The following is a 27454-nucleotide window of genomic DNA, read 5'->3' as shown; positions in this document are numbered from 1 at the left end:
GTCTGGAAGTAACACTTGGTAAAAGGCAATGAGATTTTTGTAAATGTATGAAATCAAGGTCTGTGCTTAACAAAAGCTTATGAAACAGCGACGTGTTTGTTCAGTTTTATGACTTTTATGACTTTTGAAGCATAAATGCCTTTTTTAACATGATTTTCAGAAAACGCTTCAAAAGTCAAAAGTGTGAGTCAATAAGCCTGACTGAAGCATGTCCCCATGACATGTTATCCTTCATCTGGCTGACTCACTGACTATGTGACTGAACGAATGTGACCACGGTATTATAAACAGCAAATAATAAACTGTGCCCTGATGGCAGCTCAGAGGAGCCTCTGTTGGTATGCAGTGCACAATGTCTGTAACAAGATGTTATCCAGGTGTTGTGGCAGGGACAGGAGGAACCATGTGCAATGGTTTTCATTCCAACCTAACAATGAAAACAGGTGATTTCAGTGATTAGCACACCTTCAACCAGAGAGGAGGAACTAATCATGAAAACCTGCCATCTACAGGCCAATTCTGCATACCAACAAAAGCACATAATATAGCACAGCATCTTGAGAGCACATTTACCTTCCTCCTCTCAGGTTGGATGTTTGTCCATCACAGAAGTCACAGCATTGTTTTTCTTCATCATAACCATAACACTTTGATAACATCTTGATCTGTACAGGAGTGTTGGAGTCGGGGAGGGAGGGGGGGACGGGGGGGGGGACGGGGGGTCGAGACCAAGACTAAGACCAGACCAATGCAAGACCATTTTCAAGAGCAATTACTCTAATGATGGCATTTACACCTTTACATCATTGCTGTGCTAACAACATAAATCAATATTTAGGAATTTTAGTAAAACGCGCTCACCATGTAGGAAGTAGTTTGAAAAGGAATAAGTAACATGTAGCATTTTTCTTTTAATAAAAAAAAAAAAAAAAAAAAATTACCTGAAAACTTTTCGCGGACCCCCTGGCAAAGTGCCACGGACCCCCGGGGGTCCGCGGACCCCCATTTGAGAACCACTGCTCTAGAGAGAGAGTGGCGTCAGCGGAGGACCATATAGCGAGTGATAGAGAATAGAATTCTATACATCCGCTAAATGTATATGTAAATGTATATCACAGCTTATCTAATACCAAATAAATTGAAGCCTTGAGTCCAGGACTGTTTAACATAAAAGTATATTTAATACAATATTCTCTGCAATATGCATATTGACAGAGGGCATGAATCTCAATGTACACATGTGATCGATGTACAGAGTCAAATATTCAGCCCATGGCTGACAGTGTACCATATGCTTTATACCATGAGGAGGAGGAAAAGGCAGAGAGGAGGGGGTGATGGGGTGATGACTTGACTTGGAGCCTACAGGGCTGCCTGTCTGACTGAGAGACTGTTATCAATTGTTATGGGACTTGATGCACTGTCCAAGGTTTCAGCAATTGGAGCAGTCCCTGCTATGGGTGAAATGGGGTGAAATGTCATGGGCCAATGCAAAGGGACTAATGACTCATAGCATTAATTATGTGTATGCAAATAGTTTATTGGGAAATGCCAATGGAACTTATATTTTTCTCCAACAGCGAGACTCATTAGCCAATGAAGAGGCAGGAATGGGTCTCGCACTACTTTTGCATGCTAAAATAAAGCTGATAATGTACAATTTGATTCAAGGGATGAAAAACCCTTTCAAACTACAACACAAACTGTCTATTTTGCTGCAACTCGACAGTGCTGCTTTTTTTACTCAAGAGTTCCAGGCTCTGGCTTCAGCTAGCTTCATCTTGTTTCTTCGGTCGCTATTCTCTCTCCTGAAGATGTGTTTACCGACGGGGAGAAAGCCCCACGTGATAGCCACCCGTCAATCTCTCTCTCTCTGCTCAACGCTGTAACACCATTTTATTTTGAAATTCAGTTGACTTTGCCATTTCCCACGGATATTGTCACGTTTTTCTTTCACGGCTTGACAGAAAAAGTCTGCCTTCACGCGTCTAGTCGGCTTGAATAGAACTCAGTAAAAATCGGCGCAACTCAGGCGAGGCGTGGGTACACGGAAGGTTCACGTTGAGGCGCCTCATTGACTAAAAAGGATGCCTATTTAAAAGCGTGGGTAAAGGCAAGGCTTGGGTGCTGTGTGTGAACGTGAATTTTATGAATGGAAATTGAAAACGATACGTATCATAGCGCATTTCCCAGTGCGCATACGCAAATCTGAGTCATTTCGCAGTGTGTATACTGCGTATACCTGCGTATCACGTAGACAACACCCCTGGTCAAAATGTGTATGCACCCTGATAGATGGCACTCTGAGGCCTACCAGTAGGCCACAGCCCAGTGGTTGAGAAACATTAAAATACCTAATTTCCCCTCCAAAATCAGATGGACTCCAGTTCTGCGCTTTTGGCGTCAGAAAACTCTTAATTGTGACAGTCATCTTGTCCCTAATTAGCCAGGAACGATTCACTGATGACATCATAATTGCTCGAGTGACATCACTGATGACATCACTTCCGTCACAAATCGTGACTGACACCCCCCCGGAAAGACAGACACCGCCCACTTAGCCAATTTTAACTTAAAACAGATCCAAATGGCTGTACACAGTATACTCAGTGACAGAAGGCAATCCTTTGATCTGAAGCACTGCAGTGCAATTCCATATCACTGACCTTCAGAAAGGCTCAACACAGTGGGCAGAATGAAGTGTAAAAACATCATTCTGCTGGTAAATTATGACTCCCCCAAACAAAGAAACTCTTGGTGGCTCAGTGGTTAGCACTATTGCCTCACAACAACAAGGTCCCGGGTTTGAAAGTATACTGGTGTAAAGTGTCTTAATTGAAAATGACCTCAGAGGAAAGTTAGTGACATTAGTTACATTTGAGAAAAGAGAACTTGTTAGCTGTGATCTTTTCCATGTGATTCTTAAGCATGAGAGGACAGAGTTCAAACTAGATTCTCTTAATTTGAAAAGTAAAACCAGATTACTCATCGTGAATCAACTGGCCAATGTATGCTTGTCCATTCCTGTTGCTGATGCAAAGTGACAAAAGCTGTCCCCTGTAATTGATGTGATTTAAATTGTATATTTCATAAAAAGAATGATAATTAAAAGAAAAAGCACTGACTTGAAATACTCAAAATCGATCTATAAGTACACACAAACACTACTCAATTACAGTAAGAAGAGAAAATGTAGTTACTTGCACCCTTGGCTGTAACTGTGTGACAGTGGAAACATAGTTTATGTGCTCAGGCAGGCAACTAAACAACGTTCCAGGATAAATGAAGAGTAAAACACCACGTTGCACTAGCAGTCAGTCATGTAGCAGCCAGAAGAGTTTGCTCATATCACATAGGATCTTTTTCCATCAAGTTTCATGAACATCAGCCCAGTAGTTTTTCTGTCATCCTGAAAACATCATCTCCTTGGTGGAGGTAACAACCCTCTGGGCTTTATTGTGTTATTCTGACTTTTCCTTTTATGTATGCACTCTATGCCTGGGCAGAGCTGTTTTTTATGAAACTGTCAAATGAAATCAATCAATCAATCAATCTGTTATGATAATAATAAGTCTGCCAATGGAACTCAGAGCTTCCGTGTTCCATTGCCAATGGAACGCAGTAGTTAACAATCTGGCAAACAATGCCCAAAGATGCGGGTATTTATGCAGTAAAGACCGCTGGCAGGACAGACGACCAGCAACTGGCAACCCCTCTTCCATAGCCACGGACATGACAATAAGGGAACTCACTCTTCCAGGTGAGGCACATACCGACCAGCTTCATGGGAAACCGCTACAAGCAAGTCACCTGGACATGTTCCAGCACCAAGAGGAAAGCGTCTAAATGCACTTAACCAGTTACCTAGAATTTAGACTCTTTGAGGGAGGAGCCCCCAATGTGTCACACCCGGCTCCAAGGCCATGACAAGTAACAGAAGAGATACGAAGAATTAAAGTCATTTAAAGCGTTTATTGATCCAAATAACTAACAACTCAAACTAACCAAGATGTTATGGTGTGATCATCAGTAAAGGGAGTATTAGTTTCAATCAACTGCTGTTTTTTTTTCCTTTTTCTTTTTTGCTATGGGCGGTTAAGTTGGTCTATATTGAGGTAACTCAGGTATTCTACTTCAAAAATCTAGTTTGCTCAAGCAGCCAAGAACTTGTGGTCAAGACGTTAAGCTCCCTCTACTGTTTGTAAGTTACCAACAAATCAGAGGTGTGACCAAGTTTGCTGGAGTCTCAAGTCAGTATCAAGTCTTGAGGCTCATGAATGAACCTGATGAAGCATCTGTGAAATACATTGTTCTGTCTGTTACTAAAAAAATGAACTGTGGAAGTAAGTTGTCTTCCTGCAGATTTGTGGAGTGTGCGGTCACTTCCTATGGATCTGTATCCTGAAAAGTGTTTATCCAGTATATCTTTATGCACAAGTGTCAAGTAAAGTGTCAAGTCTAAAGATAGTGTAGATTACCAAGTCAAGTCCAAGTCATAATATAAAGTCTCAAGCCTAAATGTAGAACAGCAAGCCAAAAACAAATCAAGTCCAGTATCAATTTAATATTTACAATGCAATGTGGTTTCATAGGGAGGGGGGACTTGGTAAAAGTATCACTTTGGAAGCCATTCAAGTCAATCAAAGTACAAGTCAAAGTTAAGTACCAAATCAAGTCAAGTGTCAAGTCTTCTCTTCATGCATCAGTCAAGTCTTATTACATTCCATTACATCATTTAGCAGACACTTTTATCCACAGCGACTTACAATATCACACTTTGTCAACAGTAGAGAAAACAATTATGCAACACAATCTCTGACAGTTACAACATTTTGAAGGAATAGAGTAGCACTTGTAGAAAGTAATTTGAGAAGGTATAAGTAACATTTGTTTTTGTTTTTTTTAGAAGAGGGAGAAAGATGTTAGTTCAAGAAGGGCCCATGTGGACCCTAAAAGGTGTGTTTTTAGTCTTCGTTAAAAGATGGGCAGTGATTCGGTCGTCCTGACCGAAGAGGGGAGCTCGTTCCTCCATTGTGGCGCCAGGAACGAGAAGAGTCGCGATCGGGATGAGGAGGAGATAGCGGAAGAGAGGAGAAGCGATCTGCAAGGATGGAGGAACGGAGGGATCGGTGTGAGGTTTGGAGCCTGACCATAGATTTCCTACCACCCGCCACAAGACCAGCTTCTTCCCAACCGCCATCAGCCTCACCAACAAGGCCCGGAAACCCCTTCCGCCAAGGGCCTCACCAACAACCCCCCCCCCCCCCACACACACACACACACACACAGACACAAACTCACTACCTCCTCCTAAACTCAACTGAACCCCCCCCCCCATAAAACTGGAACTCATACTGTATCTAATTTAATGCCTGTCTAACTGGGACTGTAAATTCATGTACATTCCCTGCACATTAATGCCTGGAGAGTCAGTTGACAGCCGGAACAGGGACGGCACCCGGGTAGCAGTATGGGTTAGCTCCCCAGCCTGTGTCTTCCGTGAGGAAGAAGCCCAACAACCCACGAGAGGCCTTTTAGGAGGGCCATTCAAGCCGCAAGTGGAGACTACAGTGCCACCAAGTACTGGTACTGCATGTTATCCACCAAGATACCATCACCTCGGAATGAGATGTTTGGAGCGGGGGAGTCTGGTGCAGCGCACAGGTCCTAGACCTGGTGAGACGAGGGAGGAAGCCGGCCGGGTGGCAACCCACAGAGCCCGGTCCCTCTACGTACCAGAGCCCCCCCCCCCCCCCCCCCGGTCCCGGCAGAGTAGTTCCGGAGCAGCGGATTGAGTGGCCCTGACCAGACCCTTCCTGGAGGGCTGACCGTGGGTAGCTACTGGGACGTAAGTTGGGGCTTGGCCAGCCCCGGCTGGGTCACCTGGGCGAGGGTGTATGATGTTGCGAGACCCGAAACATCCTATGACCCCAGGGTACATCACTGAGGATACATCCCAGTTATGCATCCATGCAATGTTTTTCTTTATTATTACTATTTAACTTAGCCTGTAAATTTCATGTACATTCAATGTAAACTCTTATTTAACTCCGACTGTAAATTCATGTAAATCCACTGCCTATTTAACGTCTATTTAACTCAGTCTGTAAATCTCATGTAAATCCAACGTAAATTCATATTTGTTATCCACAGAACACTTCACCACTCATGTACATATTGTATATATTTACGGGGTACGGTGGCGCAGTCGGTAGCGCTGTCTCCCCACAGTCAGAAGGTCCTGAGTTCGATTCTCGCCTGGGACACTGTGGGCGCTGTGGTTGTGTTCCCCCCCCATATCTTCAGTGCCTACTGCCCAGGTGGGGTATCTCGTCATAAGGGCCTTTCTCTCTGTGTGGAGTTTGCATGTTCTCCCCGTGCTCCCCCAGGGGGTTCCTCCGTATACTGTATAACCCCCCCACTAAAAACATGCAGAAGATCAGATCGTCATCGTCATCCGACCAGTGACGACAACATCCGAAGTTGGTCCCCGGGGGCTGTACGAGAAAGCGACCACTGCTCCTGGCCTGCCCCTCGGAGGAAAGGACATGCCTGGATGGGTTAAATGCAGAGGACACTTTTCACCGGCCACCATCAGCATGAGTGTGTTGTGGCCGCATGCATGTATTGTGGTGTTCGTGTGACAATAAAAGACGGGCTTGTCCGTTACGAGAGTTTTTATTTTTTATTTTTTTTATTTACTCAATTTGATTGCACTTGCAACTTTGTGATTGTCTTTAGTTTATCTTCCTACTTCTTATCTCTGTATATTGAGGTGACGGCTACGCTGCATACAGACACTAAGACAAATTCCTCGTATGTAACTTGCATACTGTGGCAATAAAAGTGATTCTGATTCTGATTCTGATTGTAGGTACAGAGGAGCTGTCTGGTGTACTGCCCTGTAGGCCAGTACCAGTGTCTTGAATTTGATGCGTGCTGAGATGGGAAGTCAGTGAAGGTCCCAGTTGAGTGACATGAGAGAATTGAGTTTGGTTGAACACCAGACAGGCTGCAGCATTCTGAATGAGATGTTAGCGGTCATATGGCCGAGACCAAGAAGGAGACCTGGTTATACATATCCAGCATCAATAGCACATTAAATATATCAGATTTGTTTTACCTACCCATGATAATTCGGGACCACACGTGATGTGGACTAGGCGTCCAATGTGATCGCAAAAGCGTGTGATAGGTTCACGCCAAGGTCAAGGTCTGTAGACGTAGGCGTGGGTTGAGGCAAGGCAAGGCGTAGGTGCCCTGTGTGAATGTAGCGTAGGGCTGGGCACCACTGGAGGTCTGGGACTAGGGCTGGACACCACTGCGCCTCAGGGCTGGGCGCCACGGGAGGTCTGCGCCTAGGACTGGGCACACATCCACGCGTACAGAATGTGTACAAGCCTTTTTCGGGTAAGTGCATTTTATCGGAGCACAAAGGTTTTAAAACTCGTTATACAAGGATTTTTCGAAATGTCAATGGAGAAAATGAATGGGAAACTCACTCCCGAGGCAAGAGATGTCATGTGACCGTTGAAGCTCTATTGAAACCATGAGTCTCAGCTTTCCAGTCATGCCCAATCTATGCAATTCCAAGACCCCAGTATGCAGAAATATTCAAATAGGCAAAAATAACACATTCATACTGCACCAAGAACTGCATGGGATTAACATAAAGTGGGCATGTCTGTAAAGGAGAGACTTGTGGGTACCCAGGCATGCATACTGTAGAACCCATTCTCATTCAGATATGTTCAGGTGAGAGGTCAAGGGACCCCTTTGAAAATCACCATGCCACTTTTTACATCAGCAAAATTTTGCCTATAATTTGGAGCATCATTTACCTCCCTTTGCCGACAAGCTAGCATGACATGGTACCAATGGATGCCTTAGGTCTTCTAGTTTCACATGATACTAACAAAAAGGACAAACCGCACACCGTGGCTCTAGATGCAAACAATGTTTAATGTTTAATCGACAGCGTTTCGGACGTATGGCCTTTGTCAAGTCATACTGCCAGAGTGTGTGGTTTCTTCTTTGTCATTTGAATTTTTTTCTCCATTCCAGCACCTCACTGAGACTCCACGGTGTGCATTTTTTCCACCTTGAAAATCATAGATAGGCTACTAATATCTTCACTGTGTGGGGCCACTACAGCCTCTGACAGACAGTAATGTCGGCTGCAGGTTGAAGAAAGTTCAGAGTCCAACACTACCTTCTGAAAAACTGCAGGGGACATGTCCCATGTGAGTGTGAGCACCCCCTCCCCCGTGAGTTACATCCTTTTTTAAATGTTTTTTTTCTGACACCCCCCCATTTTCTCCCAAGTTGTACTTGGACAATTTCCCGCTGCTACCCCGGTCGCAGCTCCGCCCTCTGCCGATCTGGGGAGAGCCGTAGACTAGCAACATGCTTCCTCTGAAACATGCGCAGTTGCCAGCCGCTTCTTTTCACCTGACAGTGGGGAGCTTCACCGGCAGGACGTAGCAAGTGGGAGGTTCGCGCTATTCCCACCAGTTCCCTTCTGCCCCGAACAGGCCGACCAGAGGAGGCGCTATAGTCCAATGACCAGGACACATACCCCTAATCCGGCTTCCCAACCGCAGACACAGCCAATTGTGCCTGTATGGACCACTTTTTTTTTAACTTGCCGCACGTTTTAAGGAAGAAGCAATTGCTGCTACCAATCAAATTAGTTCGGGGGCGGGGTTTTCCCGGCCCATACGAGGAAGAAATGTTGGTCCAGGTTACTTCCTGTTCCTGTTACTTGGTGAAATCAGATGGTGCCCCTCCCGTAGGTAGGCAGGGAATGTACTCCTACACTACCGGGACGCCCGTAAATTACATCCTTGAGTCTGACTCGAGTCTCGAGCCCAAGTGATGTCACTAGAGTCCCCATAGGCATTTTAGAGCTAGGAAAAGAGAGAGAGACTGCTAGTGTGTGTGTGTGTGTGTGTGTGTGTATGTGTGTGTGTGCACACGTGCGTGTGTGTGTGTGTGTGTGTGTGTGTGTGTGTGTGCACACGTGTGTGTGTGTGTGTGTGTGTGTGTGTGTGTGTGTGTGTGTGTGTGTGTGTGTGTGTGTGTGCACACGTGTGTGTGTGTGTGTGTGTGTGTGTGTGTGTGTGTGTGTGTGTGTGTGTGTACCAGTATAATAGTGTCTGTGTGTAGAGAGAGACTACTCTACATTCACTATGTCTCTGTCACTGCTGCTGCTGCTGCTGGTCTGCAGCTCCCATGCTAGTCATTTCTATGGGACAGTGATGACTTTTATCCCCAAAAAACAAAACAGTGGATCTGTCGAGGTAGGTAAAATTATAACTAACAAAGCTTAATTTCAAACTGAGATATAAACCATTTTAAGGTCATTATAATCATAGCAACAGTCTTACATAATGATTGACTGAAAACATAATTTTATTTTATTGTATTTTATTTTATTGTGTTTTATTGTATTTTATTTTATTGTATTTTATTTATTTATTTTCCCCCAAGAATGGAAGGAAACATTTTTCCAGACTTTTAGGACACAGAAACAATGAAGAGTTGTATTCCAAAAAGAAATATCCACCAATTGAAAAAAAGAATATTAAAACACAGACTCGTATCAAATGAAATACTTGATGTTTTTTGTTTTCTTGAAGGAGAATTGTGTGACGTGTTTAAATGAAATAAATTAGAATTAAACATTCACCATTAGACAAAAAGTGGCAACTACAGTAACAGAATGAATAATGGCAGATTTTTTCCCCTACAGAGTAGGACTATGTTTTATAAATATTGAATAATGAATTTCATGAGGTGTTTGTATTTTTATTTAGATTTATTTATTGCATTTAACAGTTTCTTTATTGCATTATCACTGTTTTCATCACTTCTTTATCACTGCAAATAAACTAAACACCGATTTAGATATTGAACATTGGCACAAATATCCTCAGCATCTTCTATAGAAAAACAACACCATCGGTCAAATCATAATTCTGTTCAATCTGTTTTAACTGCAAAGTGACATCTATTCACAAGCCAACATCCAACAACTCATACATTATGTTATAAATAAGAATGATTTGTAATGTAATAATATCATATTATTGTAATATTGCAGGTGGTCCTTCGCTATAAGCTTAACTCTCACTCATGCGGACAAGTTGGTACATGGGTCTGTAACTCTGGGGACTGTGGGACTGTTCAGAGTGAACCGTTGAATACTGTGGATCAGGAGAGCAGCGGGGAATGGTGCCAGAGCGAAGGAGTCAGACAAATCAACTTAGGCTCCACCAACGCACCGTTTCAGCTGCAGTGAGTACACCAAAAACAATCAGCTTTTTACCCAATTTGTACCCATCCACTAAGAGTTTTTCTTCACTCCTGTCAGTAAAAACCTTGTATCTTCAAAATGGCAACAGTTCAGGAACTAACCTGTCTTTAACTTGACAGCCATGCATTTTTGAGCGAGGCATGTGACGTCCCTTGACTAGAGTTCAGACACTTGTAGAATTGATGCCAAGGAGTGTTGAAGCTGTTCTGGTGGCTCCTGGTAGACCAACACACTGCAGGTCTGCCAATTCTGGCAGACCTGCCTCAACTTGGGATTTATTTTTTCACAAATGAACGCTCAGGTTGCTTGGGAGCAGGGATTAGAATCACTCGGGGTAGGAAAGGGGTTCTTGGTGATGCTATCAGAACCCAAGATTAGCCGATCAGCAGACCCAACTGCAAAAGTGGGTTTCAAGCCCTAGAGGGCGCTGCATGAAAATTATTCAGTGTGTAAATTCACAGTTTACTCTCAAATTCTGAGATTTTACCCAAAATCCTTCAGCAACACTACTCAAAATCCATATACATTGGTTTAAATACACATACACACAGCTTCTGAGTAACAGAATAACCTCATCTCCCATTATCTTCTACCAAAGGTTGTCTAGCTGTTGCTGGTTAGAAAATCGAAATGGCGTCACTTACTGGAATGCCCTCACTTATGTGGATCTGAGGACCCGGTCCGACACGGGCCAAGCCAACAGATCACCTCAGACCACCATCCTGCCGGCCCTGCGGTGAGTCTCTGCACCACTCAGGTTTGACAGTTTTTGTTCTGTGAGGCGACTGGTACCAAAGATTAACTTTTTCCTGAGTTTACTGGCAAACTTCAAACCAAAGAGAAATCTGATAAAAATATAAAGAAATGTATTATAAGAAACAAACAATAGTAATTACTTTTTCCATTCATAATTATGCCATGCATGATCATGGGAGGTATAGCAGCTCTAGCTGACCTATATAGCTATACTATGGATAGTTTGAACTTCAAAGGTCAGCTATAGGCTAATTAACCCATAAGCGTTTGTCCAAAAGCAAATGTCACGGGCAATGCCCACCTTGGTTAACACTTGAGTAAAAATACTCTTTGATCCCCCAAATGGCACACACACACACACACAACAGGCCGGAGTCAGGTATTTATAAAAAGATATATACTTTATTACAAAAATGAACAATTAGAAACAGCATGATAAATAACAATACATTCTTATACAGTTTCCCTCCCAAATAACCCACTGATCAGACACTAGAGTGGTAGCCCCCGCCACCAGGGCACTGCAGTTCAGGTGAGAGTTAACCCCTCCCTCTCCCTATGGCCAAGAGTATTAATGGTGAAAGGCAATCACTGCAAAGGGTCACGGGGTGACAGCACACGGCACACTTATGAAAAACTCACAGCAAGGTCTGCAAAGACCAAAATGTACTCACAGCAAATCTAAGAAAACCACTACAGAGTGGGTAAGGATTTCACACAATACAACTAAGGAAATCACTATGGGAATGTTTCTTCCAAAACACACTGTGAAAACACACTGGGACTCTATTAGCCTCTATGGATTAAAGGGGAAAACTGCTAATAAAACTGAGCGAGTGCTACTGGCTGGCTGCAATACACATAGAGCTTCACAGTGCTCAAATGGTAGTTGGACTGTACAAGATTAAAGATTTTGAGGTCCGCTCTCGGTCGGAGGCGTCCGGCCGAGAGAATTAAAAACGGTTTGTCCACCTCACCCTTTCCCAATGGACACAGTCTGATACAAGCGTTCAGTCCAGCAAAAGCGTCCTTGGTGACGTGAGGCGGGTCCACTGGTCACGGGGGAAGACACTTGGCCTGCGCAGTCCGTCCGATCCGGCTCAGGCACTGACAGGACACAGCAAAACTTGAATCAATAAAAAAGCGCTTTTCAACAGGGGGAACACAAGTAGGCTACTATAGGCAGACGGCCATTCAACTTTCCTTTTCACAGGAAATAGCGAGCGTTGTATGTAGGCTATGTTGAGGTGGGTCCGATGATCCACAGGTCCGAGTCTGCGGGCTCTCTTGACTCCCAATCAGGCGGCGATGACGGGTCCGGGGGCAGCGCGGGTCCAGCTGACGAAACACAACACACAGGTATCAGTGGCTGATTACAATAAAGTAGCAGACTCACTCACACAGCGATGGCAGGCGTCCTACTTTCCTTTATCAGGAAATTAGAGGGCGTTGTATGTTGTGCTCTCGGTGGTTCAGCTTCTCTCCACTGATCAGTCAGGTGTCGATCGGGCCCTCGCCTCGTCCATCTGCCAGCGGTCTGCTCTCTCCCGTCCGTCCAGTGCCTTTCTGCTCGGCCTCTCCAAACACCAGGTTTAAATCCTGCCGTGTCGCTGCCGCCAGCCAATCAGCTGGCCAGCTCAGCACACAGCGGGTGTGCCCACTGCAATCAGCTGATGTGCGGCACCTTGCCCACTGCAATCAGCTGACGCGCTGCACCTGGGAACAATCTTGTGACACTCTTTTCCTCCCCCCCCCCAGTCCATCCAAACCCAGCCCATGTAAACTCAAGTCACTGCCCACATTACAGGTAAACAATCCCACAGTCAATTCACATCATAAATCAGAATGATAACACAAAAGCAGGAGCCCTATTGGCGACATTTCCCCCCCCCCTTTAGCGGTGGTCGTCCCGACCATCCCCTTAGTCCGGATACCTTTGGGGTTGCACACCAGGGCCCCGTTCCAATACCCATACTTGTACTTCTTTCTTGTAGTATGTACTGCCGCTGCCCTCACATGTATGGATTGTAGTGTGCAGCATGCATGCAAAATGCATACTATTGGGACACACTACATCTGTCGTCACGTGAGCTTCCTGAACTCCGACCTCTTGCTCACTTCCGCCGATGTCCGCAGCGCCACATTTGAGTTTTTTTTTTTTTTTTTTTTTTTCTCAATAAACAAAGTCTGGCAGTAACAAACAGTACATTATACAAAAAATTCAGACTAAACATTTACAAAATTGGAACAGACAATCAAATAAACAAAATAAAATAAATAAAGCAAAAACATTAAGTCAGAGATCTAAACAGGAATCAAGATATGCATGTTTTGGTACACACCATGCTTGTTTGGTTTTAACATATCTCAAGGCTTTCTTAAAGTTAATTATCTCATTCATGAACACGCAGCTCAGTCAGTGCAACGTAACTCCAGTAGGTGGCGGTAATGCACAAAAAGTTGTTTGCCAACCGCCATAAAACATTAGAAGAAGAAGAAGAAGACATAACTTCCTGCTGCGCAAAGGATTGTGGGGAAGTTTGGCTGAAGCAGCATGCATCGATGCATACTCCGAAATAGGAGCTGATGTAGTACAACATCCTGGTACTCTTGGCATACTGCATCTGACATACTATGTATTGGGACATACTAAATCTTTTTTTGCCTACTAAATAGTATGGAAGTATGGGTATTGGAACGGGGCCCAAGATTACTCCGATGTGACCGTCGCACAGGCTCCTGTCCCTCGTCTGGCCCACCCCCCACCTGAGGCTCAGGTTCCAACGGAACTAGGACCTGATTTGGTTCAACAACTTGGTTGGGTTCAGGCACCGGGTCAGGCATGGCAGGCTCTACAGCGACCCGGGGGGCCAACGGTACTACAGGGGCAAAAGGCAACAAAAATACAGGTTGGTTAGGCTGAGAATCAATTCTGGGGGTACACACCTCGGGCTCAGTTTGTCCAATCCACAGTCCTGTAGGGCAGGGTCGCAGGTTGTTGCGGTGCATCGTCTGGACTGGTCCTTCCTTTCCCTCGGGCCGGATGCTGTACACAGGGTGGCCCGACCGTATCTGCGCAAGGACAGTATATGGAGACGGCACCCAATGGGGTGCCAATTTGCCCCGGGCTCTCCGCCTGAAATTCCTGATCAGTACCCTTTCCCCAGGCAACAGGGGAAGTGCACGAGTCTTTTTGTCATACCGAGCTCGGTCCCATTCCTGCCGTTGTTGGGTGTGGGCTCGCACTCTTCTATAGGCTTCAACCAGCGTCCGGTGATGAGTGCCGACCCACCCCTCCAGCGTCCCCTTCTCCTGTGGGGGGACAACATCTAAGCACAGATCAACAGGCAATCGAGCATGCCGGCCAAAAAGTACAAAGTAGGGCGTCAGACCAGTGCTACAATGTACAGTGTTGTTGTATGCCTGTACCAATGCTGGCAACTTCTCCCTCCACCGTACCTGCACATCCTCAGCGAGCGAGCCCAGCAGAGACAACAAGGTGCGATTGAAGCGTTCGCAGGCACCATTACCTTGTGGATGGTACGGGGTGGTACGGCTCTTTATGCAGCCATAAAGTCCACAGAGCTGGTGCATCAACTCAGATTCAAAAGCCCCCCCACGGTCCGACAAGAACCGCTCCGGACAGCCGAACGGCTGAATGAGAGATGTCCATAACGCCTTAGCAATCGTCTGGGCGGTCTGGTCCTTGGTAGGCACGGCCACGGCGTACCTAGAGAACAGGTCGGTCATGACAAGGACATATGGGTGAGTGTCTGCTGCCCTTCCCAAGGACAAATAATCCAGGGCCACAACCTCCCAAGGGTAGCTAGACGTGATCGGTTGGAGGGGAGCTCTCACCTCGGGACCAGCCTTCCCTACGATGCACTGAGGGCATTCTGCTGTCCAGGATTTGATATCCTTACCCACCCGTAGCCAGTAAAATCGGCGGCGCAGCATGCTCAGGACCTTCTCGCTGTTAGCATGTCCCGCCGCTTGGTGGTAGTCCTCCCAGAGCCCCCGAGCACACTGGGCTGGGACAACCACCTGAAACGCCAGCTGGCCAGTGTCCAGTTCCTGGATGCAGCGGCTCAGGATTCCTCCACGTAGCTCCAACCGATCCCACTCTGGTAACCACTGGCGCACCTGGGGAGACACAGACTGTCGCAGCTGAGCAATGGTTAACCCCTCACTTTTCAGTTTGCTCACCTGGCTCAGGTCTGGGTCCTTCTGCTGGTGCTCTTGCCATGACTTCGAGTTGAACTCTGGACCAGGCTGCAACCCCACCCCTCCTGGGCCTTCCTGTTCTGGGGGCACCGCCTGAACCGCTGCAACCTTGACCTCCCCCGGGAGCCGGGACAGGACATCCGCATTCCGATTTGCTGTACCTGGTCGATATTTTACTGTGAAGGTGAAGTCAGCCAGCTGAGCCACCCACCGTTGTTCAACCGCTCCCAGCTTGGCTGTCCCTAGGTGTACCAATGGGTTATTGTCTGTAAAGATTGTAAAATCAGCGCCCCACAGGTAGTGTTTAAATTTCTCTGTGACCGCCCAGAATAAAGCCAGCAGCTCTAACTTGAATGAGCTATAGTTCCGATCGTTCTTTTCATTGGGGTTTAGGCTCCGACTGGCATACGCAATCACCCGCTCCTTCCCCCCTTGTACCTGTGACAGCACGGCACCCAACCCCTCTAAGCTGGCATCTGTGTACAACAGGAACGGCAGGCCAAAGTCAGCGTAGGCCAGCACTGGAGCCTGTATCAAAGCACGTTTAAGCTCCTCGAATGCATGCTGGCACTTGGGGGACCACTGAATTTTGGCTGCTTTATTTCCCGCAGTACCCTGCTGGAGGGCGTTGAGGGGCGCTGCCACACAAGAAAAGGCAGGGATGAAGCGGCGGTAATATCCCGCAAATCCCATAAAGGACCTGAGTTGCGTGACTGTCTGGGGGACTGGCCAATCGTGTACCACTGCGGTCTTGTCCGGGTCCGTGGCCACCCCCTTCTTACTGACCACATGTCCAAGGTACTTGACTTCCTTCTGGAACAAGTGACACTTGAGGGGCTGCAACTTCAGTCCATGTCTGTACAGCCTCTCAAACACTTGCTCCAGACGGTGAAGATGGCTGTTGAAGCAGGGTGAGTACACGATGACATCGTCCAGGTAGATCAACAAAAAGTCATTTACCTGTCCCCCCAAACAGCGCTGCATGAGTCTCTGGAAGGTGGCTGGGGCATTGCACAGGCCGAAGGGCATCCGCTCGAACTGGTACAGGCCCACTGGTGTCGTAAAGGCCGTCTTCTCCTGGTCCCGCGGATCCACCTCGACCTGCCAATACCCGCTAGCCAGATCGAGCGTGGAGTACCAGGCGGACTCCTTAAGGTGTGTGAGGGACTCCTCAATCCTGGGTAGAGGGAAGGCATCTTTATGAGTGACAGCATTAAGTTTTCGATAATCCACACAAAAACGCCAGGATCCATCTTTTTTTCTTACCAGCACTACAGGCGAAGCCCAAGGGCTGGCACTTTCCCTTACCACTCCACTGTCCAACATACCTTTCAACAGGGCTCTCAGCTCACCGTACTGATTTGGTGGGACCGGCCTGTGTCTCTGAAGCACTGGCGGCACGTCACCTGTAGGGATCTGGTGTAGGACAGCGTTCGTGTGACCAAAATCATCGTCATTGGCAGCAAAAACCTGGGTCCATTTCTGCAGCAACTCTGTTAGTTGCTGCTGTTCATCCCGGGTCAATTGATCCCCCTGTAAGGACAGGGCTGGATGCTCCAGCGGCGGGTTGTTACCTGGGGCGCCTTCTACTCTCCTCACCGATACCTCCACTTCAAACGGGCCAGTGGAGGTCAGCACCAGCTCTTCCTGGGTCCGTACTGCCTGGGGATCCACCTGGGACACCGTAGCGAGGGCACGACGCTGGGGGAGCTCTATGGAGAAAAGATGAGGGTTACACACTCGAACTGGTACCCTCCCTCCTCTTACCCAACTCAGCGTTCTGGCCACACGCCACTCCTGGTCTTCGCTTTGGAGGTTCTCCACCATGACACAGCAGTCTGACCTGGCGACCGCCTGGGGCACCTGGGTCCAGATTATCATTTCAGTCTCTGGGGGGAGCACTACGGGAGCCTGACGGGGCAATTTTGCGACCCCATGCAGCTCAATGTCAGGTTCAGCCAGGACCACCCGCCGACAAACAGCGAAAGCCTTTGCCCAAGCCGCACTAACAGTAGAGGGCAGCGAAGATTTAAAGGCTGCCTCCCCAGGGTGGCCATCCTGGAAAAGGCTCCGCCAACAGTCCCCAATAATGTTCATCCCCAATATGCCACAATCAGAGTTCAGGCACGAGTCTTCAACGACCACCACCCCTTTTCCCATTACCTTCACCCCATTGATCTCAAAGTCCAAGAGCGCGTAACCGATATATGGAATCTTGAGTCCATTTGCCGCCTTCAGCGTGAGCCAGGGAATCTCTCCTTGGACCAGTCCTTCTCCAAAATACCGTTAAAACAAGGAATAGCTGAACAGTGTAACTTGTGAACCAGTATCTAAGACACAAGGAATATTTTTACCTTGTGCCATGATGTCCACTTTTGGGCACGTCCCGATCAATGAGGGCTTTATTGGGGGTGTGGTCTGGGTCCCCTCCTCGACTGCTTGCCCTACAGCAACCGAGGAGACAAAAAATCTGGGGGTCCATTGCGTCGCCTGGGGCAGAACCGGCGAGTGCGGCCTGCTTGCCCACACTCCAAGCATATGGGCCGGCCTTGGGGATCCCACTGAAATCGATCTCTAGGTGACTCAGGGGGTGGTCTACGGGATCCCTGCTGAAATGAGGGACCCGCTTGTTGACTATGGGCCCATACAGGTTGTTCCGCTGGCCCCAGGGAAAGGTTGGCTATTTGAACCCGCATTTCCGCTGCAAGAGAAGTTCCTAGGAGATCTGGTCCTTGAGGTCCTTTCGGAGCTCCGCCCGCAGGGACTCCAACAATGTCTCTATATCTGGGGAAGATGGGAGCAGGGCAGACGGGTGAGCCTGTGGGGCTGCCGCTGGGCGTGTAGGCATGGCTGATGGGAGTGTCTGTGAGGGCCCAGTGTTGTAGGCGCGGCAGGTACGCGACTCTGCCCAATCTTTCATCTGCTCCTTCTCCAGGATTTTCGCCTCGGTGCAGATGGCAGCGAAAGTCATACCTGACGTGCGACGGAGGAGGCGCTTCAGCTCCTGTTTCATAGAACTCTCTTGTAGTCCCCTGATGAACTGTGTCCTCAGTAGTTCCTCGGCCTCTGCGTCTTGTGGTCCTTCTGCTTGCCACCTGTGATAGAGCTCACGGAAACGGAGAATAAAAACCCCCATCTCCTCCTCTGCGCCCTGCCTGCACTCATAGAACTGAGCCCTCAGTGTGGCCAAACATTGGCTGCTGCCATACAATGAAGTCAAAAAATCCAATATTTTCGTGTCAGTGTCTCGCTCATTTAGGGGGACCAGCAGCATTTCACGTTTAGCCTCCCCTCCCAGGGCGCTCAATATAAAGTCTACTTTTTGTGCCATTTGGAGACCTTGAGCCCGTATGAACATTTCAATTTTAGCCCGCCATTCCCCAACCTTCTCCTGAGCCTTTCCTCCAAAGGTAGGGAGCCATGGCCCACCCATGTACCATGGTATCATAACATGATTAACAATATTTGGAGCAGCGTTAGAGGGGCCAGCAGCACTCTCTGTACCATCAACAGACATGTTGAGCGTGTGTGTAGGGGGATCCTGCCGAACTACGCCAAAAAGTGTCACGGGCAATGCCCACCTTGGTTAACACTTGAGTAAAAATACTCTTTGATCCCCCAAATGGCACACACACACACACACACAACAGGCCGGAGTCAGGTATTTATAAAAAGATATATACTTTATTACAAAAATGAACAATTAGAAACAGCATGATAAATAACAATACATTCTTATACAGTTTCCCTCCCAAAGAACCCACTGATCAGACACTAGAGTGGTAGCCCCCGCCACCAGGGCACTGCAGTTCAGGTGAGAGTTAACCCCTCCCTCTCCCTATGGCCAAGAGTATTAATGGTGAAAGGCAATCACTGCAAAGGGTCACGGGGTGACAGCACACGGCACACTTATGAAAAACTCACAGCAAGGTCTGCAAAGACCAAAATGTACTCACAGCAAATCTAAGAAAACCACTACAGAGTGGGTAAGGATTTCACACAATACAACTAAGGAAATCACTATGGGAATGTTTCTTCCAAAACACACTGTGAAAACACACTGGGACTCTATTAGCCTCTATGGATTAAAGGGGAAAACTGCTAATAAAACTGAGCGAGTGCTACTGGCCGGCTGCAATACACATAGAGCTTCACAGTGCTCAAATGGTAGTTGGACTGTACAAGATTAAAGATTTTGAGGTCCGCTCTCGGTCGGAGGCGTCCGGCCGAGAGAATTAAAAACGGTTTGTCCACCTCACCCCTTCCCAATGGACACAGTCTGATACAAGCGTTCAGTCCAGCAAAAGCGTCCTTGGTGACGTGAGGCGGGTCCACTGGTCACGGGGGAAGACACTTGGCCTGCGCAGTCCGTCCGATCCGGCTCAGGCACTGACAGGACACAGCAAAACTTGAATCAATAAAAAAGCGCTTTTCAACAGGGGGAACACAAGTAGGCTACTATAGGCAGACGGCCATTCAACTTTCCTTTTCACAGGAAATAGCGAGCGTTGTATGTAGGCTATGTTGAGGTGGGTCCGATGATCCACAGGTCCGAGTCTGCGGGCTCTCTTGACTCCCAATCAGGCGGTGATGACGGGTCCGGGGGCAGCGCGGGTCCAGCTGACGAAACACAACACACAGGTATCAGTGGCTGATTACAATAAAGTAGCAGACTCACTCACACAGCGATGGCAGGCGTCCTACTTTCCTTTATCAGGAAATTAGAGGGCGTTGTATGTTGTGCTCTCGGTGGTTCAGCTTCTCTCCACTGATCAGTCAGGTGTCGATCGGGCCCTCGCCTCGTCCATCTGCCAGCGGTCTGCTCTCTCCCGTCCGTCCAGTGCCTTTCTGCTCGGCCTCTCCAAACACCAGGTTTAAATCCTGCCGTGTCGCTGCCGCCAGCCAATCAGCTGGCCAGCTCAGCACACAGCGGGTGTGCCCACTGCAATCAGCTGATGTGCGGCACCTTGCCCACTGCAATCAGCTGACGCGCTGCACCTGGGAACAATCTTGTGACACTCTTTTCCTCCCCCCCCCCAGTCCATCCAAACCCAGCCCATGTAAACTCAAGTCACTGCCCACATTACAGGTAAACAATCCCACAGTCAATTCACATCATAAATCAGAATGATACCACAAAAGCAGGAGCCCTATTGGCGACACAAACACCTAATTAAACATAATAGGCTACATGTATTTTTTGCATGGTTTCATCTCAGTGGGAAATGCTCACAAACAAACAAACAGGATAGGTGACAATGTGCAGCCCTAGCGGATGCCAGGACAGGATTTCGAGGTGTAGTTGTGGGGGGAGGGGTTCAGTTTGGTGGGTTGAGGATTGCATTGCTGCTTTTTGAAGATGGTGTGGTCCTGATAGCACCATCAGTCTGGGACCTTCAGCACTCACGAGATCGCTCACAGCCGAGTGTGAAGTAGCTGGGATGAGAAACAGCACCTCTAAATCTGAGGCCATGGTTCTCAGCAGGAACCCGCTAGATTGTCTACTTATAGGGAATGAGTCCTTACCACAAGTGAAGGAGTTTAAGTATCTTGGGTCTTGTTCTCGAGTGATGGGACAATGGAGCAGGAGATGGGCCGAAGAATCGCAGCACCAGGAGCGGTATTGTGTTCGCTTTACCGCAGCATTGTGACAAAAAGAGAGCTGAGCCAGAAGGCAAAGCTCTTGATCTACCGGTCGATCTTCGTTCCTTCCCTCACCTATGGTCAGGATGGGTCAAAACCAAAAGAACAAGATCACGGAGAAAAGCAGCTGAAATGGGTTTTCTCAGGAGGGTGGCTGGCATCTCCTTTAGGGACAAGCTGAGAGGCTCAGTCATCCGTGATGGACTCGGAGTAGATGCTTCTTTGGAAAGAAAGGAGGAAAAGTTGAGGAATGTTGAGGTGGTTCCGGCATCTTGTAAGGATGCCACTTGGTCACCTACCTAGGGAGGTGTTCCAGGCACGTCCAGCTGGGAGGAGACCACGGGGCACTGCAGAGTGAGGTTCTAGGTGGAGAGATATCTCCACGCTGACCTGGGACGCCAGTCAGAGCTGGTTAATGTGGCCGGTGAAAGGGAAGTTTTGGGTCCCCTGCTGAAACTGCTACCTCCGCGACCCAACCTCAGATAAGTGGTTGAAGATGGATGGATGGATGGATGGATGGCTGGAGGAGGAATGCTCACATCGCAGACAGAATATTGGTCCTGAATACTTCCCTGCTGTGATGTTTTTCTTTATTTGATGTTTGCTGAGACTTGTCTTCCAAATAAATTCAAAAGTGATTTTAGCTTCAAGGGTAATTAATTAGGTCACTATTATAATGATAAAGTTCACAAAGGCACAACAATGTTTTAAAAATATTGACAGAGGTGGAAGTGTGGTAGAAAATAGAATAGAAAGTCCACACACACACTACAAAAAGCTCCCATTAACCTAACCTATTGGTAGCATATACCAGCAAGTGTCACGTTTCAGACAGCAAGCCCTTCCTCAGACACTATTATAATGATGAAAACCACAAGAAGATAAAAGATGGACTCATAGAAGCTGTTATTCTCTCTCTCTACCTCTCTCTCTCACTCCCTCTCTCTCCACATCTCTCCCTCTCTCTCTCTCCCTCCCTCCCCCTCTCTCTCTCTCTCTCTCTAGATGGATGCCCCTAGCTCCTTTTTCTTTGGGCTGGAGAAAAAGATAAGCGAGGAGAAGCAAATGCGCTGTCTGCGCCTGCCTAATGGTCATGTGACATGTGTGGTTGGGGAATGCGAGATGAGGCTGTGCGTTTCTATTCTGAGTTGTATGGCGCTGATGTATGTGATTCTGTATGTACTGATGTGTTGTCGGAGGACCTCCCTCAATTCTCACCTTCAGAAAGGACTGATTTAGATGCTCCGCTTAGCTTTTCTGAACTGACTAAGGCAGTTGCCCAAATGGCTCCGGGCCGCGCCCCGGGTGCTGATGGCTTGCCTGTGGATTTTTACAAGGCCTTCTGGGACATTATCGGCCAGGACTTTTACAGCGCGGTGTGTGAATGCGTTCGGGCTGGGGAGCTGCAGCTGCCGACGTGCAGTTCTGGCTCTCCTGCCCAAGAAGGGGGACTTGTGCACGCTAAAAAACTGGAGGCCCGTGGCACTGCTCACCGCAGACTATAAGGTGGTTGCCAAATGCCTCGCTAACAGACTGAACTTGTGCATTGCGTCTGTGGTACATCAGGACCAATCGTACGGTGTCCCTGGGCGCTCGATGTCGGACAATCTGTGCCTAATAAGGGACATGCTGGATCTATCTCATCATTGCAACCTGGACTTTGGGCTTATCTCCCTAGACCAGGAGACAGCTTTTGTCAGAGTTGACCATGGGTATCTGTTTAAAGTGCTGCAGAGTTTTGGTTTTGGGCCACATTTTTGTGCAATGGTAAAAATGTTGTATAATAATGTTTCATGTCTTGTCAAGGTGGGTGGGGGCCTCAGCAGGCCGGTGCAGGTAGGTAGGGGTATTCGCCAGGGCTGCCCACTTTCAGGCCAGCTCTATACTTTGGCCATAGAGCCTCTGCTCTGTCTGTTAAGGAGAAGGTTCGCAGGGAGTTTGTGCACCTCAGCTAGGGTTTAGCCTGCCGGTCTGTCTCTCAGCCTATGCTGACGACCTGACCGTACTGGTCAGGGATGGGCGGGACACTAGCGCAGTGGAGGACTGTCTCCGTATTTATCAGAGGGCTTCTTCTGCCAGGGTTAACTGGGGTAAGAGTGAGGCTCTGCAGTGTGGGCGGTGGGAGGGGGGGGTGCCTCCACCACTAACTGGGGGCCTGCAGTGGGGTCACACAGGTGTGAAACTGTTGGGGGTGTACCTGGGCTCGGAGGGGTATGTAGCACAGAACTGGGAGGGGAGGCTACAGGCTATCGATGCCAGACTTTCTAAGTGGAAGTGGTTATTGCCTTTTATGTCCTACAGGGGGAGGGTGCTGGTTATCAATAACTTGGTAGCGTCCTCCCTGTGGCATAAGCTGGCTGTGCTCAATCCCCCTGGAGGCCTACTGGCCGAAATCCAGAGGAAGCTTGTGGATTTTTTCTGGTTGGGCCATCACTGGTTGAGGGCCGCTGTTCTCTACCTGCCTGCCCAGGAGGGGGGACAAGGGCTGATACATCTGGAGAGCAGAGTGGCAGCTTTTCGGCTCCAGGCGGCACAAAGACTGCTGTACCATGCTGGTGTCTGTTGGGGACAACCGGCGCGTGCGTTGCTGCGGAAGGCTGGTGGTCTAGGTCTGGACCGCCAGCTATTCCTGATGGAGCAGGACGGTCTGAACACAGCAGGGCTCTCAGGTTTCTACACTTCTGTTCTGAGAGCCTGGAGACTGCTGAGGCCTACACGAGGGGGAGGTGTAGTGCCGGGGCCATGGCTGTGGGAGGAGCCCATCTTCCACAACCCATTGCTGCCACTGGGGTCTACATGCTCTGCCACGCTGAGACACCGCTTCACGGCCGGGGGAATCACCAAGCTGGGCCTCCTGTGGTCTCCGGGGGGAGGGGGGTGGAAATCCCCCCATGAGCTGGCACAGCAGGCAGGGGTGACCTCCCTGAGACTGGTAGAGGGTTTCTTGAGGGAGGTCCTGAGGAACTTGCCGGACAATGTGCGGGACTGCTTCAATGTGCCACAGGGGGACGGGACTCCAGCGTTTCCCGAACTGGAGGTATCTGCTGAGGATGGGGGTTGGCAGGATGCTGCAGGGAGGCTGCTGTGTTTCTCCACTCCGAGCCTGGGGAGGTTCAGACAGGCAGGCAGCAAGGCTCTGTATGCAGCCTGTGTTAAGGTGAAGAACCTGGGGGCCTTACAGGATGTCAGGGAGCATCAGTGGGAGGATGTGATAGAGGACCAGAGCCCTGTAAAGTTTAGGTGGAGAGTGCTCTACAAGCTTCCTCTCCCTAAAAGGTCTGGTGATTTACAGTGGAGGGTGCTTCATGGCGCCCTGGCGACCAATAGGTTTCTAGCCCGTGTTACTCCAGGGGTCGGCAGTGAATGCCCTTTCTGTAATGCCAATGAAACTGTTGTACATGTTTTTCATGAATGCCACCGTTTGGTACATGTTTTTACTGTTTTGAATGGTTTGTGTGTGAAGCTGGGTGAGGTTTTCAGTGTCGAAGTTTTCATTTTGGGGCCTGTGTATTCACTCAGAAGGAAACAGGTGTGCACTTTGATGAACTTCCTGTTTGGGCAGGCTAAGCTAGCCATTTGGCTAACACGCAGGAACAAGGTGAGAGGTGCTGGGCCCACTGATCCTGTGGCTATGGTCAGGGGGATGGTCACAGCTCGCCTCAGGATCGAATACATGTACTATGAAATGAATAATGATGTGGAGGCTTTCATCAGTGTTTGGGGGCTGAGGGGGGCAGTCTGCACTGTGGGGGAGGAGGGGCTGGTCATTTGTATTTGAGTGTGAGTAGCCGGTATGGTTTTGTTAACCTGGCTTTCTGTGTATCTGTGGGGTTTGTTGGCATGGTTTGTTTTTATCCCTGCTCTGTGTGTGTGTGTGTGTGTGTGTGTGTGTGTGTGTGTGTGTGTGTGTGTGTGTGTGTGTGTGTGTGTGTGTGTGTGTGTGTGTGTGTGTGTGTGCGCGCATGTGTGTGTGTGTGCCTGTGGGTGGCGAGGCATTTGAGTTTGTTTAGGTTTTGGCTTTGTTAGGTCGCTCGGTTTTTTAAAGATAAGTTGACTGTTCATTAAAGGAACATCAAAAGTCAAAAGTCTCTCTCTCTCTCTCTCTCTCTCTCTCTCTCTCTCAGAGTTCCTTCAAACTGTCAGCGAGACTTCAACCTGTTGGCATTTGACCCGGATGGAGACAGGGTTGAATGCGGAGTATTTTCTTCACTGCCGTCTGTTCTGAGCTTATCAACAGTGAGTAGCAGAGCATAACCAAATAGAACCAGATCAAAATAAACAACATAAAAAACTTTAATAAAAGCACATAAAAACACTCAGAATCACCAAAACCGTAACGCACAATTAGATTTGACCATGTAGTGGTTACCATTTTGAAGCAAAAGTGATCCATTCTGCCCACAAAATCAAATTCTTGATGATGAAATCATATTTTTGTTGAATATCAAATAGCACCCCCACACCCCCACACACACCCTGCATTGTCACAGTTTGTAAGATTAGTATTTGGATTTTGAAAGTTAGATGGGAAATCCTTTGTTCCAAAATATTCACCAGTCTTACAAAATAATGTTTCAGCCATGAAAGTCTTCATTTACATCAAACCAATGCAGCACTATTGAGTTACATTGGACTTGTCTCCTTTTTCTTTTGCAGTCTTCTTGCTCTTTGTCATTTCCCACCACCACCAGCAGTAATGAAGGCTCATACGTTGTTCAACTGGTGATGGAGGACTTTCCCACCCAGGATATTTCACTCACCCAACGTGATGGTTCTCAGACGGGGAGAACTACTAACAACCGTCTCAGCAGTCTACCTGTCCAGTTTGTTGTCAAGGGTAGGAGATCTCCTTTTTACAGACTGAAGTTTTCACTATGAAAACAAACAAACGGACAAAAACATATCAGAGGCAGAGCTGCTTTGGAGAGAGATAGAAATATAATATAATTGGGGTGCAGTGGTAAGCGCTGTCGCCTCACAGCTCGAAGGTCCTGGGTTCGATTCCCACCTGGGACGCTGTGAACGCTGAAGGAATGCTTGCCCGTCTGCATGTCCTCGAGTGCCCACCGCCCGGGTGGGGTCGTCAAAAGGGCCTCTCTGTGTGGAGTTTGCATGTTCTCCCTGTGCCTCCCGGGGGTTTCCTTAATAGGAACCCCTTCACCAAAACATGCAATATCCTGGTTGCTGATGTGGTGCTTCCTCTGGTCATTAAGGGCGCCTGTTCGGAGGGAGGGGAACTCGTTGGAATAGCGTGATCCTCCCACCTGCTATGTCCTACCGGTGAAGCTTCCCCTGTCAGGTGAAAATAAGCGGCTGGCTAACTGCCCATGTCTCGGAGGAAGCATGGAGCCAGTTTTCGGCTCTCCCCAGATCGGCAGAGGGTGGAGTAGCAACCAGAATAAACAAATTAAAATTAACACTAATGGGGGATAAAAATGGGATAAAAAATTGTGGAAAAAAAGGAAAAAAAAGAAGAAGAAATATAATATAATTGATTAATTCATGATCATGGCATTCATGGTGTCACGGTCAGCAGGCTGGCTAGCTAGTTTGAACTTGAAGGTCAACTAGGTAACTATAGCTTGTTTCAGTTGGTAGCAACAGCGCTAGGCTTCATATTAGCTTGTTTGATATGTTTTGACTAACAAGCTCCAGGCTGGAGTTTGTAGTGTTTGTCGCCCAGCCACACAATTGCTGTTATTCATGCAAGCTGCAGGTCTGATGCATGCATAATAAATATAGGAGACTAACTTCTTTTTTTATTCTTCTTATTATTTATCTAAACATTTGGCTTCTTGTTGCAGGATTGTGTAGACAGTGAAATTACACTAAAAGTGTATTTGTCTTTATTGTTCCAGTGGGCGCTGCAGTGACATCCTGTATAGAGGGACTCTATCTGCCCTGGTTCCTGCCTCCAACTCCAGCCAACAGAGCTCAGCTGTACACTCCTGTCCGTCAGACCCTGTCAATCACCATCTACACACTCCATATTTACTCCATGTGAGGAAAAAATAAGCAAAGAAAAAACATTGAGATATTAAAATACCATATTCATCTTTATTGTTTATTTGACAGGGACAATGCACCATAAAGATATTGCACCAGAAATAGCTAGCAGCCCATTTGCATCTACTCCCTGGGCGGGAGAAGACGGTGGCACAAAATTCTGAGCATAAGCACAAGTATAAAACCAAATTACAGCAGTATATGTATATCAGTATAACCGTAGAAATACACACATCAGGTTAACAATAGAATTACACACATCAGTGTAGCAATACATTAAAAAAAAAATCTAAATAGCCTACCATCATAATATTTCACTACATTTAAAACTAAAAAGAAAGGAAATTATCTGGTAGACAACGGTGTAGACTTCTAAATGTCTACAGGACTGCTCTTCCCTATATAGGCTATGGATACCCTGTGTAGCCTACTCCTCTGAGTCTGAGCTGCTAGTTAGAGGAGTATTTTACTACTTTTTGAGAAGGAGTCTTTTAACAGGTGAACAAG

The 27454-nt window shown here is 47.7% G+C and overlaps 1 protein-coding gene across 1 annotated transcript; it reads left to right on the top strand.

Annotated features, from left to right (window-relative positions):
* Positions 1 to 4981: 4981 nt before the first annotated feature.
* On the top strand, positions 4982 to 26945 carry LOC310779498 (uncharacterized protein; the record flags this gene model as incomplete). The annotated part of the gene is made up of 6 exons (XM_083640029.1): positions 4982 to 5129; positions 10149 to 10299; positions 10917 to 11054; positions 25066 to 25177; positions 25598 to 25778; positions 26800 to 26945. The coding sequence occupies 6 exons, from the start codon at positions 4982 to 4984 to the stop codon at positions 26943 to 26945; spliced, it is 876 nt and encodes a 291-aa protein (XP_083496155.1).
* Positions 26946 to 27454: the final 509 nt, after the last annotated feature.

Source organism: Poromitra crassiceps (assembly GCF_964638095.1).
Source record: "Poromitra crassiceps genome assembly, chromosome: 7".
Lineage (NCBI taxonomy): Eukaryota > Metazoa > Chordata > Actinopteri > Beryciformes > Melamphaidae > Poromitra > Poromitra crassiceps.
Note: the sequence above shows the minus strand (reverse complement) of the source record. Positions and strands in the feature narration are given on the sequence as shown.